General features: G+C 43.4%; 1 protein-coding gene across 1 annotated transcript; it reads left to right on the forward strand.

Annotated features, from left to right (window-relative positions):
- Nucleotides 1-3,462: 3,462 nt before the first annotated feature.
- Nucleotides 3,463-7,426, forward strand: LOC115151943 (eukaryotic translation initiation factor 5A-1-like). The gene is made up of 4 exons (XM_029696312.1): nt 3,463-3,645; nt 3,919-4,023; nt 6,098-6,229; nt 6,328-7,426. Exons 1-4 carry the CDS (start codon nt 3,478-3,480, stop codon nt 6,394-6,396), a joined length of 474 nt encoding a protein of 157 aa, XP_029552172.1. The 5' UTR covers nt 3,463-3,477; the 3' UTR covers nt 6,397-7,426.
- Nucleotides 7,427-15,515: the final 8,089 nt, after the last annotated feature.

Here is a 15,515-nt window from a genome sequence, read left to right on the forward strand (position 1 = left end):
ATTGTGATGAGGTTGCTAATTGCTACGTTAGCTAGCTAACATTAGCTAATTGGCTAGGTAATGCAATGTGTTCGTAATACAAATCTGGGAGGTTGTGTGGATTTAAAATTACCCCGAACGTTTCTACAATGAACTTCTCGCTAATGGCACGGAATTGTCGTCGTACTAGTAACGCTAGTTAACTATCGCGTCTTTCAATCTAATGTAGCCATCTGGTTAGCTGGCAATACATTATCGCTTCTATTTATAATTCAATGAGTCTCTTGATAATCAATACTATTTGGTATGGTAGTTAACGTTGTCTTTTATATTCCGTAGTCAGTGTTTTAAAAACATTTTTTTATCCCAATGTTAATTCTCAAAGCTAGTTACAATAGATACACAGCGTGTAGGCCGGGCCAGTAGCTAACTAGCTTATTGTTAGCCTCTTTTTGCTAAGCTAGCCAAACTTGTGTGAAGTTGGCTGAACGGTATCACTGGTGCTTGTGTGAATAACATTAGCAATCTGACGTTAGCGCAGAGGAAGTTGTCTAGCCAACAATGGTAATAAATGTTGTCGGCTACGAGCGTCCCGGGCCAGGCTCCCGTTATTTACCGGGGCACTATAATGCGGCAGGTTAATCGTGACGTGAGGCAAACTCCCGTTCTGCCTCCCTAGCAAAGGCGCAGGCCAAACTGGGACACGTGGACAGGGCGTGGGGATGATCGTTAACATGACCAGCTCGGGCCCTGATCCAGTCTTTTGGGCTGATTGGTGAAATAGATTAGCAGTCGCCTGTTAAATTTGACTGAGGTCCACGTGTGCTGAGACGTCCATTATTCCCACGTTGTCACCCACCGCATGATGTTGATTATAATAATGGGCATGAGTACGGGAACTGATGTCAACGATCTTTAACCAGACTAGTGAAACTGTTTCGTGGAATAGCTTTGTGGTTGCATGACCACGAAGTACAATTTTGACCCCGAATTATTTACATTGCGTTGACTAGTGTTTTCGTGATGCACACCGAAAAAGCCAAGCATTTCCCCGTCTCACGCCTCATGTCCACCAAATGTGTCAACTCTTTGCGTTCTGACGGAAGTCGTTCGTTTTCTATGGAGCAGTCCGCAATGCGGGGCAATCCGAGTACCGCATGCCTTCAGTATTTTCAACTCCGTTTTGTTTGTTGTTCAATGGTACAGAAGTACAGACTCCAACTAGCTAGGTTAAAAGTTATTCACATGTGCGTCAAGTACGAAAATGCAGGCTGGTCCTCCTGTAAAACAAAACGCATATGGTGTCACTCGCTCCATTGCAACTGTTCCCATTAGGCCTACAGATAGATACGGATAAAATACCCAAGCTACATCCCGTGCCAAATTCAAAATGGGCTGGTTGAAGTAGGGAAATGTTCCAACTAGCTTCGGTTCTGGAATAAATACTTCCTGTCTATTCCACTTAGTTTATTTGTGAACTGTTAGTGGCATGTAGAATTGGCTAGGCTATAACCCCAACACACTTAACATATTCAGACATTAGTTTAATGAAGATACTACATCAGGATAATTTTTTTACCATTAATTAAGTTGGCAAGTTAATTATGAACAAATACTTATTTACGATGATGGCGGAACCCTAACCTGGACTACGCTGGGCCAATTGTGAAATCTAACCAGGGTCTGTAGTGACGCCTCTAGCACTGAGATGCAGTGCCTTAGACCGCTGCGCCACTCAGGAGCCCAGGGCCTACTCGCCAAACGGATGTTGTGGCTCTAAACCATCACCATGTGGAATTGTCAATCCTTTTGCTAAATACCAAATGGGCAGAATAAACAAAATGTAACATCTGTATATCGGGTGTTTTTGTTTAACCCTGAATTCTTTCAACTTGCTAAATTGAGCCCTGTTTTTAAAGGATCACTAAATAACTGTTCCAGGCGTGAGATGCAACTTTTTTTTTTCTTTTCATTTGGATAATATTCTTTTGTAAAATTGCTTTCTTGACTTTGATAAGGGTTTGGGAAATAAGTATTTTCTGCTAAATTAACAAAACAAGGCTATGCCATATGCTTCTACAAGCAAGCACCAGTGCTGAGGTTACTGTCTTCTGTAATCTGTTGGCATAGATAAATGTGCTCTGCCATCTCCTCATTGCCAAAGTTATGGTAGTTTGCCTAATTTCTGTTTGAAGTAAGTATAGTGTAGAGAATATTTTTTTATTTAACTAGGCAAGTCAGTTAAGAGAGAAATCGTATTTACAATGACTGCCTACCGGTGAACAGTGGGTTGCAACTGCCTTGTTCAGGGGCAGAACAACATATTTTTACCTTGTCTGCTCTGGGATTCAATCCAGCAATCTTTCGGTTACTGGCCCAAGGCTCTAACCACTAGGCTACCTGCCGCCCCTACACAGCTGTGAATTATCTTTACCATTACCAAAAATATTTTATTTTCATCTGTTTGAAGCTGGTGTACTAAACTGATCTACCGCATCTTAGACTTGCTTTCAATGAGTGACATCGATAATGAATTTCTGTGAATTTGTTCAGGTTGCCCATGAAGTTACATATTTCACCTTTTTAAACATGTCCAACAATCTTATGAATTTCACAAAAGACGATAACAGAGCAGACGGGTCTAATTCTAGCCTAGGCTACGTATCATGTTCTTTATCAAGAACTAGTCACAAGCTGCTACTGCTAGAATTGGGACATTTGCTTATCTTTTGACAACAAACAGTAGGTAAATGCAATGGCTGTAATGTTTCTAATTAAAATGATTGCGGGGAGTTACTGTAAATTGATACCCTAGCAATATTGCCGGCAACTGAGTTGGGTAGGAGACTGGAGCATTGAGCAACATGAATAGATTTCATGACTCCAACATAATTTCCAAATTTCTTTACTCATCTCCTATACCTTGACTACCACGTCTGTACTGGAATATATCAGCTAACAAACAAGCAGCTGAGGCGTTGCCCCTGCCTTGTTCATCCGCTCGACCTACTGCCAGTCAAGTCAGTGTTTTTACTAAACAATTCTAAGCAAACCATCTAGTTAAACATACCAAAATCTATTTAAATTGGTCCGTTTGTCCCATTGACATGGCATGGATATCAGTTGGCCTGCTAAACATGACAAATTGAACAGAGTAAGGTATCATGATCAAATATTGTAATGAAGCAACATATGATATGCGAATGGCCAACATTTCTCCATAATGGATGTGAGACAGGGCTCACTACATAACAGCAGCTACTGCACACTTGCGCAAGATGCTCCCTGCGGAAGGATGTGCGCTTAAAGGGTCCGTACATTGAAGAAATGGAGATGCGCTTAACGGCATTCATTTTTTTGACACCGTTAATGTTTTACTCATTGACTTTGACAGCCCTAGTATTCATACAGGGAGTTAATTTGGCAGTGCTGTTGCTGTAATTGCCTGATCTAACCGATACATGTGTTCCTCTGCAGTACCCCCTAATCCATCGCACCATGGCAGATCCCGAACTTGACTTCACCACCGGAGAGTCTGGTGCCTCCGCCACCATTCCTATGCAGTGCTCTGCCCTGCGAAAGAATGGTCACGTGGTGTTAAAGGGACGCCCATGTAAGATTGTTGAAATGTCCACCTCCAAGACCGGAAAGCACGGACACGCCAAGGTAGGGGATTGCCTAGACACGCATACAAATACTACATGCCCTAGGGATGCCTCTGCTAGATAGTGGCAGCAGCATCAGTATTAGGGAATTTGCGGGGCCAGACTTGGTGTACATGCGTTGTCCACGTCTGACGTAATTGACCCAAAAATGCTTTGTCGGAATTCTCCAAGCATAACTTGACTCGTCAAATTAGGTTTTACTTAACTTGTTATGACTGTTATTAGTGGTGTGGCTTAACTCTGTTCTCTAAGTTGATGTTTATACCTCTTTTAGGTTAACATGGTGGGCATTGACATCTTCACCAACAAGAAGTATGAGGACATGTGCCCCTCCACCCACAACATGGACGTGCCCCACATCAAGAGGAATGAGTTCCAGGTCAGTGTGACCAGGGTGGGAAATGAACACCTGCCAAATGCGGGTAGATTTTTGGCAATGTCGTGATGCCTATTTCACCAGCCACATTGGCGACTGGTCATTTTATTAAAAGCCTAAATATAGAAATTGGTCGACTTGCCCTGAAAGAGTATTACTGGAACTTTATCCTTGTGTTTCTTGGCTAGTTGCATCGTTTTGTACACATGCTAGGTTGTTCAATTAGTTTGAGTTGGCTGCAATGGTCTGCTGATGAGATACTCAACTCTGATGGACACCGTGTGTTACCATGGTAATGGCCCTCCGCTCAAAAGGGAGAAGCTGAACATTTGTCTTACCTTGTGACTCAAATGTTTGGGGGATACATTGTGCTTGTTTGAGAATGGGACACAAATGCTTTGATTAGCTTTCAGTCATTTCTTATTAAAACACTCAAATTGAGGTCACCAATTTTTTTTCTCTTTGTTTTAAATATCAACTTAAGTACTCCTTGTAATAAATGTTATTGTTCGAGCCCTGAACTAATAAATCTATCACTCAGCATTTTGTGACAAGGCAGGCACTTGGATGTTCAGTTGTAGAACATTCAACTTATTACTATTTTATCTAAATTATTTATTTTAGCATTGGTTAAGACTGGGGTCAAAATGAGATTGACTTGGGCAATATACCTCATTACTACTTCTGTTTCATTATGGCTAAAATATTTCAGCTGGTAAATTGGCATGGCTAGTAGATTTGACATCTACCTGCCACAGTTGCTGGTGGACCAAAGAGTTAATTTCCTGCCCAGAGTGTGACCTCACTTCCTGTCAGTGCACATTCCATTGTGCCAGGGTTTCCCAAACGTGTTGGGTGCACATTTTGTTTTTTGACCTAGACAGCTGACTCAAATAACCAACTCATCAAGCTTGGGTTTTTAAGCGGCTGTGTAGTGCTATGGCGGAAGGTGCACCGAGGTGCCCAGGACAGATTTTGGGAAACATGCCCTATGTCACAAGGGTTCTCTTATCCAACTTGTTCCCACAGAGTTGGAATGATACCAGTTGACTGTACTAATTCATGTGAATTGGTCATTACTATCAGGACACTACTTTCCAAGAGACTAGTAAATCCATTCAACACTGTTCAGTCACTGGCTGTCAATCCAACCACTGTCAAGACTAGACACTTTCCTAGAGGGCTGCCTGCTCAGTCCTGTAGTTGGTCAGTTTTCAGTGTGTGGAGTAGTGAGAATGGCTCTACATGCTCCCAGTCTGGCCCGCTTTCAGCTGTGAGGTGGCGCAACGTGATTCTCCAGTCTCCCCCCCCCCCCCCCCAAAGGTCATATGGTCTTGATCTCCCAGGCATGTCATCCTTGTCCAGGGAGCATGTTTTCATTGAGCTTCACTGCTCTGATAGTTGCTGTTAAGGCATTGAAGTTACTTTCCACAACCCTTTGTTTACTGACGTGTTGACAAAGTTTACGCACTTTGCTACATTTCCTGTGGGTAGACTTAGGCCTCAAAGCAGGATCAAATGTGCTTGTATGTGTTGGGGCTTAAGCCTGGTCAATTGGGTGACCTCATAGTTTCTCGGTACATAATTCAACTGCCTTGGGAGTAACGCTGTTGTGCTGATCACAATGGCTTTCTCTTTCTGGGAACCATGTGTGCACAGCTTGTTCCTCTGCTGTCAGCACTGGCCCCTGATTGGGTCACAGTAATATTCCCCTTTGCAATGTCACCTTTTCTTTTTTCTTTTTAAACACTTTGATTACATTTAACTGTGAATTTGGTGTTGGAGTGTTCCCCTGTGTTAATGCATGACGATCACCCAGCACTGTGCCAATACCCGTGGCGTGAGTGTGAATGGTTCATGCTACAGAGATCTCCTTGGAGATGGCTGTTACACCAGAGTGATCAGATCACAAACCTCTGATGCGATTGCTAACAATACAAATGCACATTTTCTCTAACATACTCATCTCACACATCGTCATGCAGTTTTCTGCTTATTTCCTTCTCATCTGTACAGCCTGACTGACATTAAGACCACCTGGAGCGTGCCTTTGTCTGACTAACCTGTTTGTTTTCAGCTGTTGAATATCACTGATGGGTTCATGTCCCTCATGGGTGACAATGGTGATGTGAGGGAGGACCTGCGTGTGCCTGATTCAGACCTGGGCAAGGAGATCGAGCAGAAGTTTGCTGCCGGTGAAGATATCCTGGTGAGTGGCTGGCACAGTGTTGGCTGGGGTGTTGTGACGTTTGACAGTTTATTTTGAGTGGTGCCTACGAAGAATATTAACCACCTCTCTGCCTGCAGGTCTCTGTGCTGGCCGCTATGGGGGAGGAGTGTGCTGTGGCCGTTAAGCAGATGACCGGTGGCAAATAGAAAGACCAGACTGGGCTGCCCAGGCAACAAACTCCACCCACAACCAGTCTAGCATTCTTATTGGTTCTTCTGTCACTAAAGCGACGGCCTTCAGACAACTTCAATCATTCTGTTGTGATTCCTTTTTTTCTGTATTTTTTTTTTTTTTTGGTTTTCTCTCTCCGACGCTGTCGGACTGTCCCACCGTTACAGCGGCTTGCTCGCTGTCGGGTGGCATTCTGCCGGATCACTGAGGTTTAGTTATACATAATCTACTATATAAAGAAAAATACTTAAAAAATATAGATTTTCTTTTTTGACTTCCTCATTCCTGTTTATTTTTGCCTTTGAGATGTTTTGGTCTTGCCACATACATTCCAGAATGTTTAAAATAATGATGGGATCCAGCTTTTTGTATGATTATTTTTTATATTACTTAGATTGAATAGAACAGGTCTGATGCCTTTTAAGGGGGGAGGGGGGGCTTTTTGACTGGTGGGAGGAGGGGGCTGGAGGCCCCTTTTACTGACCAACTCTGTTGGGTTGTCCCTCTCTGGCCGCCTTCCTGCTGCTTCCCAGCATGGCCTCTGCTCTGGCAGATCAGACAACTCCGATGCTTTTCTCCCAAGCCACGGGAACGATGGTGGCTAGTGCTTAACGAGCAGTCTTAACAGTCCCACCCCAGCATTTAAATAAACCTTCGATATCAAGAAAAAGAGAACATTAGTGAAGATGCTAAATATGAAACCAAACTTCAGTGATTTCTCTTGTCAATGCCGCTCTGTCTGTTTAGGAAGCTGAGGGCCCTGTGCGCTTACCTCTATTGTCATCACGGCAACCTGGCCCCACCCCGGCTGCCCTGGGCATCCCATAATAGTCGATTCTGAGGTGTTGGTGTGGCAGCGTGGGCTTCCGGAATGTTCTGGAAGGCAGTTTGCAGTGAGGTGTGTATGAGGGCAGGGGGGGTGGAGTTGCAAACTTTTTTGTTCACTCGAGGCCTTTGTCACCTGACTGGAGATGGCAAAAAATAAAGTTAAAACGAATAGAAAAACGTTTTCTTAGTTGTGGTGGTTTGTTTTCTCGCTATAATGTTCCACTGTCCAATGCCTGACTGAAGTAAAATAATGATACAGGAATGGATAGGCTTGAGCTTTGGTAGGGAACTCTGCACTCCAAGTTGCCTGGAACCATATGGTATGCTACTCTGTATATGCATAGTACACTGAACAAAAATATAAACGCAAAATGTAAAGTGTTGGTTTCATGAGCTGAAATAAAATATCCCAGAAATGTTCCATATGCACAAAGCTTACTTCTCTAAAATGTTGTGGGCATTTGTCCTTTGCCAAGATAACGCATCCATCTGACAGGCGACATCTCAAGGGTACCTTGTGTAAAATGTGCAGTTTAGTCACATGCTACAGAAATTGCAAATGGGATGCTGATAAGGAATATCCACCAGAGACTTGATTGTCCAGTTCTCTACCATAAGCCAAGTCAATGACTTGAGAATTTGTCAGTATGGTGTACCGGCCTCACAACTGCAGAATACGCGGAGCCACCCCAGCCCAGTACCTCCACGTCCAGCTTCACCTGCATTGTCTGAGACCGACCACCCGCACCGCTGAAACTGGGTTTGCACAACCTGAGAATTTCAGCACAATGTCAAACGGTCTTGAGGAAGCTCATCTGTGTGCTTTCTCTAACTTACGTTGTAACTAAAGTAGGTAGTTGGCCACTGACATGCTGAAAAATTGTGCTCTTCACGGATGATTCCATGTTTCACCTGTACCGGGCAGGTGGCGTGGACGAGCGTTTTGCTGATGTCAACGTGAACAGAGTGCCCCGTGGCAGTGTTATGGTATGGGCAGGCATAAGATACGACACAATTGCATTTTATCGATGGTAGTTTGATTGCACAGAGAATGTAACGAGATCCTGAGGCCCATTGTCGTGCCGTTCATCCACCATGTTTCAGCATGATAACGCACAGCCCCATGTCGCAATGATCTGTAGGCAATTCCTGGAAGCTGAAAATGTCCCAGTTTTTCCATGGCCTACATACTCACCAGACGTCACCCGTTGAGCATGTTTGGGATTCTCTGGATCGACGTATAATAGCATGTTTCCAGCAACTTCACACAGCCATTGAAGAGTGAGAAACATTATACCCCTACTTTTAAGGTATCTGACCATGTGAAATCCATAAATGAAGGCCTAATGGTTTTATTTTAATTGATGGTTTTCCTTATGAACGAACTAAGTAAAATCTTTGTTAGACTGCGTTTATCTTTGTTCGGTGTGTATCAATTTGATCCCTGGCAACTGGCACATCCTGTAATGTGGATTTGTCATATTTTCTGGGTCTGGTAAGCAGAATGGTGTAGTCTTTGATAGAGGAAGCCTCACTGTTGAATGCTTGATCTTCATCCTTTAGGGCAGTTTGCTATAGCTGTTTTTAGGCACTTGTACAGCCTGGGTTTGATACCTGATGCCCAGTGACGTACTCACTCCGCTGCTTCCTCTGCCCTTCTGGCCCATTGCCCAGACTAGAGTACGCTGAAACAGAGGCAAAGCACTGCATATGCCAGTGTTCAGGGCTCAGCTAAGACTCAATGACTGAGCGGAAGTGACTGTGTTTGAGCCAGGATGAAGCCCTGTCCCTGCAGGGCCTGTATGGCTGCTAGAGCCACACCCTGCCTGAATGCCTGCCACTGCAGTGTGAAGATGACATTCTTCTCACACACAGCATTCTCACGCATACAATTGTACACAACCCATCTGCATGCTCTCAGAAACCTGGACAATGAGTCAGATCAGTCTAACACTAGACCAATACATATAGAAGAATTAGGTAAAGGAAAGAACTGTAAGGTTGGTGTGTTCAGGTCACTCAGTAAGCATATTGGCAACAATACAGACCATTACATCAGTAAAGCCACGAACTTGCTGTTGTAGTTGTCAGTCGGATTAATGCAGGTGCTTAACAGGGCTCAAGCCTGTGGGGGGCCCAATAGGAAGCTAAAAAGGATATATATATATATATATATATATATAATAAACTGGGTGGTTCAAGCCCTGAATACTGATTGGTTGACAGCTGTAGTATATCAGACCGAATACCACGGGTATGACAGAACGTTTTTATTCTAATTACATTCGTAACCAGTTTATAATACCAATAATGTACCTGAGGGGTTTGTGATATATGGCCAATATACCATGGCAAACGGCTGTAACCAGGCACTCTGCATTGCGTTGTAAGAACAACCCTTACCCGTAGTATATTGGCCAAAAAAAACAAAAACCTTGCCTTATTGCTTAACTTTTGGTAGTGTATATAGTTTACACCTACTCATTCAAGGGTTTTTATTTTTTACTATTTTCTACATTGTGCATTAATAGTGAAGACATCAAAACTATGAAATAACACACATGGAATAATGTAGTAACCAGAAAAGTGTTAAACAAATCAAAATATATTTTGTTTGAGATCCTTCAAATAGTTACTTTAACTTGATGACAGCTTTGCACACACTTTGCATTCTCTCAACCAGCTTCACCTGGAATGCTTTTCCAACAGTCTTGAAGGAGTTCCCACATATGCTGAGCACTTTTTGGCTGCTTTTCCTTCACTCTGTCTCATCCCAAGCCATGTCAATTTTGTTGAGGTCGGGAGATTGTGGAGGCCAGGTCATCTGATGCATCGCTCCTTGGTCAAATAGCCCTTATTCAGCCTGGGTGTGTTGGGTCATTGTCCTGTTGAAAAACAAATGATAGTCCCACTAAGCCCAAACCAGATGGGATGGTGTATTGCTGCGGAGTGCTGTGCTAGCCATGCTGGTTAACTGTACCTTAATCTAAATATATCAGATAGTGTCACCAGCAAAGCACCCCCACACCATAACACCACCTCAATGCTTTATGGTGGGAAATACACATGCGGTGATCATCCATTCACCCACACTGCATCTCACAAAGACACTGGTTGGAACCATAAATCTCCATTGCTCGTGTTTCTTGGCCTAAGCAAGTCTCTTTTTATTATTGGTGTCCTTGAGTAGTGGTTTCTTTGCAGAAATTCAACCATGAAGGCCTGATTCATGTAGTCTTCTCTGAACAGTGGATGTTGAGATTTGTCTGGTACTTGAACTCTGTGAAGCATTTATTTGGGCTGCAATTTCTGAGGCTGGTAACTCAACTTATCCTCTGGGTCTTTCATTCCTGTGGGGGTCCTCATGAGAGCCAGTTTCATAGCGTTTGATGGTTTTTGCGATTGTACTTGAAGAAACTTTCAAAGTTCTTGAAATTTTCCATATTGACTGACCATGTCTTAAAGTATTGATGGACTGTCGTTTCCCTTTGCTTATTTGAGCTGTTCTTGCCATAATATGAACTTAGACCATAGACCTATCTGGTAAAAGACCATCTTCTGTATACTACCCTACTTTGTCACAACACAACAGATTGTCTCAAATGCATTAAGATGGAAAGAAATTCCACAAATTTACTTTTAACAAGGCACACCTGTTAATTGAAATGCATTCCAGGTGACTACCTCATGAAGCTGGTTGAGAAAATGCCAAGAGTGCAAAGCTGTCAAGGCAAAGGGTGGCTACTTTGAAGATTCTCAAATATAAAATATATTATGATTTGTTTAACACTTTTTTTGGTTACTACATGATTCCATGTGTGTTATTTCGTATTTTTGATGTCTTAACTATTATTCTACAATTTAGAAAATAGTAAAAAAATAAATAAAGATCAACCCTGGAATGAGTAGGCGTTCTAAAACTTTTGACCGGTAGTGTATAGACGCACGTATGTGGACACCCTTTCAAATTAGTGGAATCTGCTATTTCAGCCACACCTGTTACTGACAGGTATATAAAATTGAGCACACAACCATGCAATATCATTAGACAAACATTGTCAGGAGAATGGCCTTACTGAAGAGCTCAGTGACTTTCAACGTGGCACCGTCATAGGATCCGACCTTTCCGAGAAGTCAGTTTGCCAAATTTCAGCCCTGCTTGAGCTTCCCCGATCAACTGGAAGTGCTTGTAAAGTGGAAACGTCTAGGAGCAACAACAGCTCAGCCGTGAAGCGGTCGACCACACAAGCTCACAGAACGGGACCGCTGAAGGGCGTAGCGCATAAAAATACGATTTCTCAGTTGCAACACTGACTACCGAGTTCCAAACTGCCTCTGGAAGAAACATCTGCAGAAATTTTTTTGTCTGGAGTTTTTTGAAAGGGGTTTCCATGGCCGAGCAGCTGCACACAAGCCTAAGATCTCCATGTGCAAGGCCAAGTGTCGTCTGGAGTGGTGTAAAGCTCACCGCCATTGGACTCTGGAGCAGTGGAAATGTGTTCTCTGGAGTGACGAATCACGCTTCACCATCTGGCAGTCTGACGGACAAATTTGGGTTTGGCTGATGCCAGGAGAACGCTACCTACCCCAATGCATAGTGCCAACTGTAAAGTTTGGTGGAAGAGGAATAATGGTCTGGTGCTGTTTTTCATGGTTCGGGCTCGGCCCCTGAGTTCCAGTGAAGGGAAATCTTTATGCTTCAGCATACAATGACGTTCTAGACAATTCTGTGCTTCCAACTCGGTAACAGTTTGAGGAAGGCCCTTTCCTGTTTCAGCATGATGCCCCCGTGCACAAAGCGAGGACCATGCAGGAATGCTTTGTCTATCGGTGTGGAAGAACTTGATTGGCCTGCAAAGAGCCCTGACCTCGACCCCATCAAACAGCTTCGGGATGAATTGGAACACAGACTGCAAGCCAGGCCTAATCACCCAACATCAGTGCCCGACCTAACTAATGCTCTTGTGGCTGAATGGAAGCAAATCTCTGCAGTAATGTTCAAATATCTAGTGGAAAGCCTTCCCAGAAGAGTGGAGGCTATATTGTAGCAGCAAAGGGGGGGACCAACTCCATATTAATATCTGTGATTTTGTAATGAGATGTTCGAGCAGGTGACCACATACGGTTGTTGGGGAAAAAATACAAAATGTATACAATTGACTGTGTACACTACATGACCAAAAGTATGTGGACACCTGCTTGTTGAACATCTCATTCCAAAATCATGGGATGAAACAATGAATGCACAAGAATTGGCAGGAGACAGCTGAGCGCATTCTGGAGAGCTGAGTGCATGCATTCTGGAGAGAGACCTGCCATATCGTTGCCACACCCCTCCCCTTGTTGCAACATGTAAATATTATACTCAAGACACATCTAGAATCTAGATGCTTTTCACTGACATCTACTCAATCAGCTAGACCTATTGCCAGAGGCAGTTTGGAACTCGGTAGTGAGTGTTGCAACCAAGGACAGAAGATTTTTACATGCTACGCGCTTTAGCGGTCCCGTTCTGTGAGTTTGTGTAGCCTACCACTTTGCGGCTGAGACATTGTTTCTCCTAGACGTTTCCACATCACAATAACAGCACTTACAGTTGACCGGGGCAGCTTTAGCAGGGCTGAAATTTGGCTAACTGACTTCTCGGAAAGGTCGGATCTTATGTCGGTGCCACGTTGAAAGTCACTGAGCTCTTCAGTAAGGCCATCCTACTGTCACTGTTTGTCTATGGAGATTGCATGGCAGTGTGCTCGATTTTTATACACCTGTTAGCAACGGGTGTGGCTGAAATTGCCGAATCCACTCATTTGAAGGGGTGTCAACAGACTTGTGTACAGTCGTGGCCAAAAGTTTTGAGAATGACACAAATATTAATTTCCACAAAGTTTGCTTCTTCAGTGTCTTTAGATATTTTTGTCAGATGTTATTATGGAATGCTGAAGTATAATTACAAGCATTTCATAAGTGTCAAAGGCTTTTATTGACAATTACATGAAGTTGATGCAAAGAGTCAATATTTGCAGTGTTGACCCTTCTTTTTCAAGACCGCTGCAATCTGCCCTGGCATGCTGTCAATTAACTTCTGGGCCACATCCTGACTGATGGCAGCCCATTCTTGCATAATCAAATCTTGGAGTTTGTCAGAATGTTGTTATTTTTTTTGTCCACCCGCCTCTTGAGGATTGACCACAAGTTCTCAATGGGATTAAGGTCTGGGGAGTTTCCTGGCCATGGACCCAAAATATCGATGTTTTGTTCCCCGAGCCACTTAGTTATCACTTTTGCCTTATGGCAAGGTGCTCCATCATGCTGGAAAATGCATTGTTCGTCACCAAACTGTTCCTGGATGGTTGGGAGAAGTTGCTCTCGGAGGATGTGTTGGTACCATTCTTTATTCATGGCTGTGTTCTTAGGCAAACGTGAGTGAGCCTACTCCCTTGGCTGAGAAGCAACCCCGCACATGAATGGTCTCGGGATGCTTTACTGTTGGCATGACACAGGACTGATGGTAGCGCTCACCTTGTCTTCTCTGGACAAGCTTTATTCCGGATGCCCCAAACAATCGGAAAGGGGATTCATCAGAGAAAATGACTTTACCCCAGTCCTCAGCAGTCCAATCCCTGTACCTTTTGCAGAATATCAGGTGTGTCCCTGATGTTTTTCCTGGAGAGAAGTGGCTGCTATGCTGCCCTTCTTGACACCAGGCCATCCTCCAAAAGTCTTTGCCTCACTGTGCGTGCAGATGCACTCACACCTGCCTGCTGCCATTCCTGCGCAAGCTCTGTACTGGTGGTGCCCCGATCCCGCAGCTGATTCAACTTTAGGAGACGGTCCTGGCACTTGCTGGACTTTCTTGGGCGCCCTGAAGCATTCTAGACAACAATTGAATCGCTCTCCTTGAAGTTCTTGATGATCCGATAAATAGTTGATTTATGTGCAATCTTACTGGCAGCAATATCCTTGCCTGTGAAGCCCTTTTTGTGCAAAGCAATGATGACGGCACGTGTTTCCTTGCAGGTAACCATGGGTGACAGAGGAAGAACAATGATTCCAAGCACCGCCCTCCTTTTGAAGCTTCCAGTCTGTTATTTGAACTCAATCAGCATGACCGTGATCTCCAGCCTCGTCCTCACTCACAAGTGTGTTAACGAGAGAATTACTGACATGTCAGCTGATCCTTTTGTGGCAGGGCTGAAATGCAGTGGAAATGTTATTTTGGGATTCAGGGATGCATGGCAAAAAGGGACTTTGCAATTCATCTGATCAGTCTTCATAACATTCTGGAGTATATGCAAATTGCCATCATACAACCTGAGGCAGCAGACTGTGAAAATTAATATTTGTCATTCTCAAAACTTTTGGCCACGACTCTGTATGTATTTATACTGTATCTGCCAAAATAAAGGAAACACCAACATAAAGTGGTGTTGGGTCACCACGAGCTGCCAGAACAGCTTGAATGCGCCTTGGCATAGATTCTACATGTGGGCCTAAACCATGCCAGGAAAATGTACCCGCACCCCACACATAATATATATACTTTGTATCCCTAGTTTACTCAAGTATTTTCTTTATTTTGGCAGTTGTCGGTATGCCTACAGTTGTGTTGTGGGCATAGACATAATCCATAGAAGGGTTTTGTAACCTCTTATCCTGGTAATTTGACTATTAAACTCAAGGGGTACAGTAGCAATGGATGACAGTCCTGACTTGAATTGGCATCTATGGGTTATATTTCTATGGTTGGTTGCAGCTGTCTGTTTGTGTTTTGCAGATTTCAAAATACAAAAAAAAAATGAACTCCTGGGGCCTGTGATTTCTTAATCTGGCCCTGCTGTCAATGATTGACCACTCTCCAGTTTGGGTGGGTGCTGTCTGGCTGCTCTTTGGACCCAACTTGGCCTTTGGAGTGGAATTTTTTTTTTAAAGGCAATGCCATGATAACCAGTGAAAGCCTCCCTTTTCTAACTAATAATACATTAGTAGATTTATCACAATAGATGCAAAGTTAAAATATAGTACCTCATTCATGGTAAATGATAATGGTGAATTTCACAACTATACAACACCAGTGATCTATGAATAAAAAATGAAATGTATGGAATAGTATTTCATCCATTATATAAGTGTACTGCAGAATACTGAAAATTGAACTGTAGAACAGGGTCCCCCAACTGACGGCCAGCGGGATGGTTTTATTTGCCCCTGCAAGCTTTCTGAGGAAAAAAATATTCAGATTTATTTGGTTGGACATAAAACTTTAAAA

The sequence above is a fragment of the Salmo trutta genome, chromosome 2 (genome assembly GCF_901001165.1).
Source record: "Salmo trutta chromosome 2, fSalTru1.1, whole genome shotgun sequence".
Taxonomy (NCBI): domain Eukaryota; kingdom Metazoa; phylum Chordata; class Actinopteri; order Salmoniformes; family Salmonidae; genus Salmo; species Salmo trutta.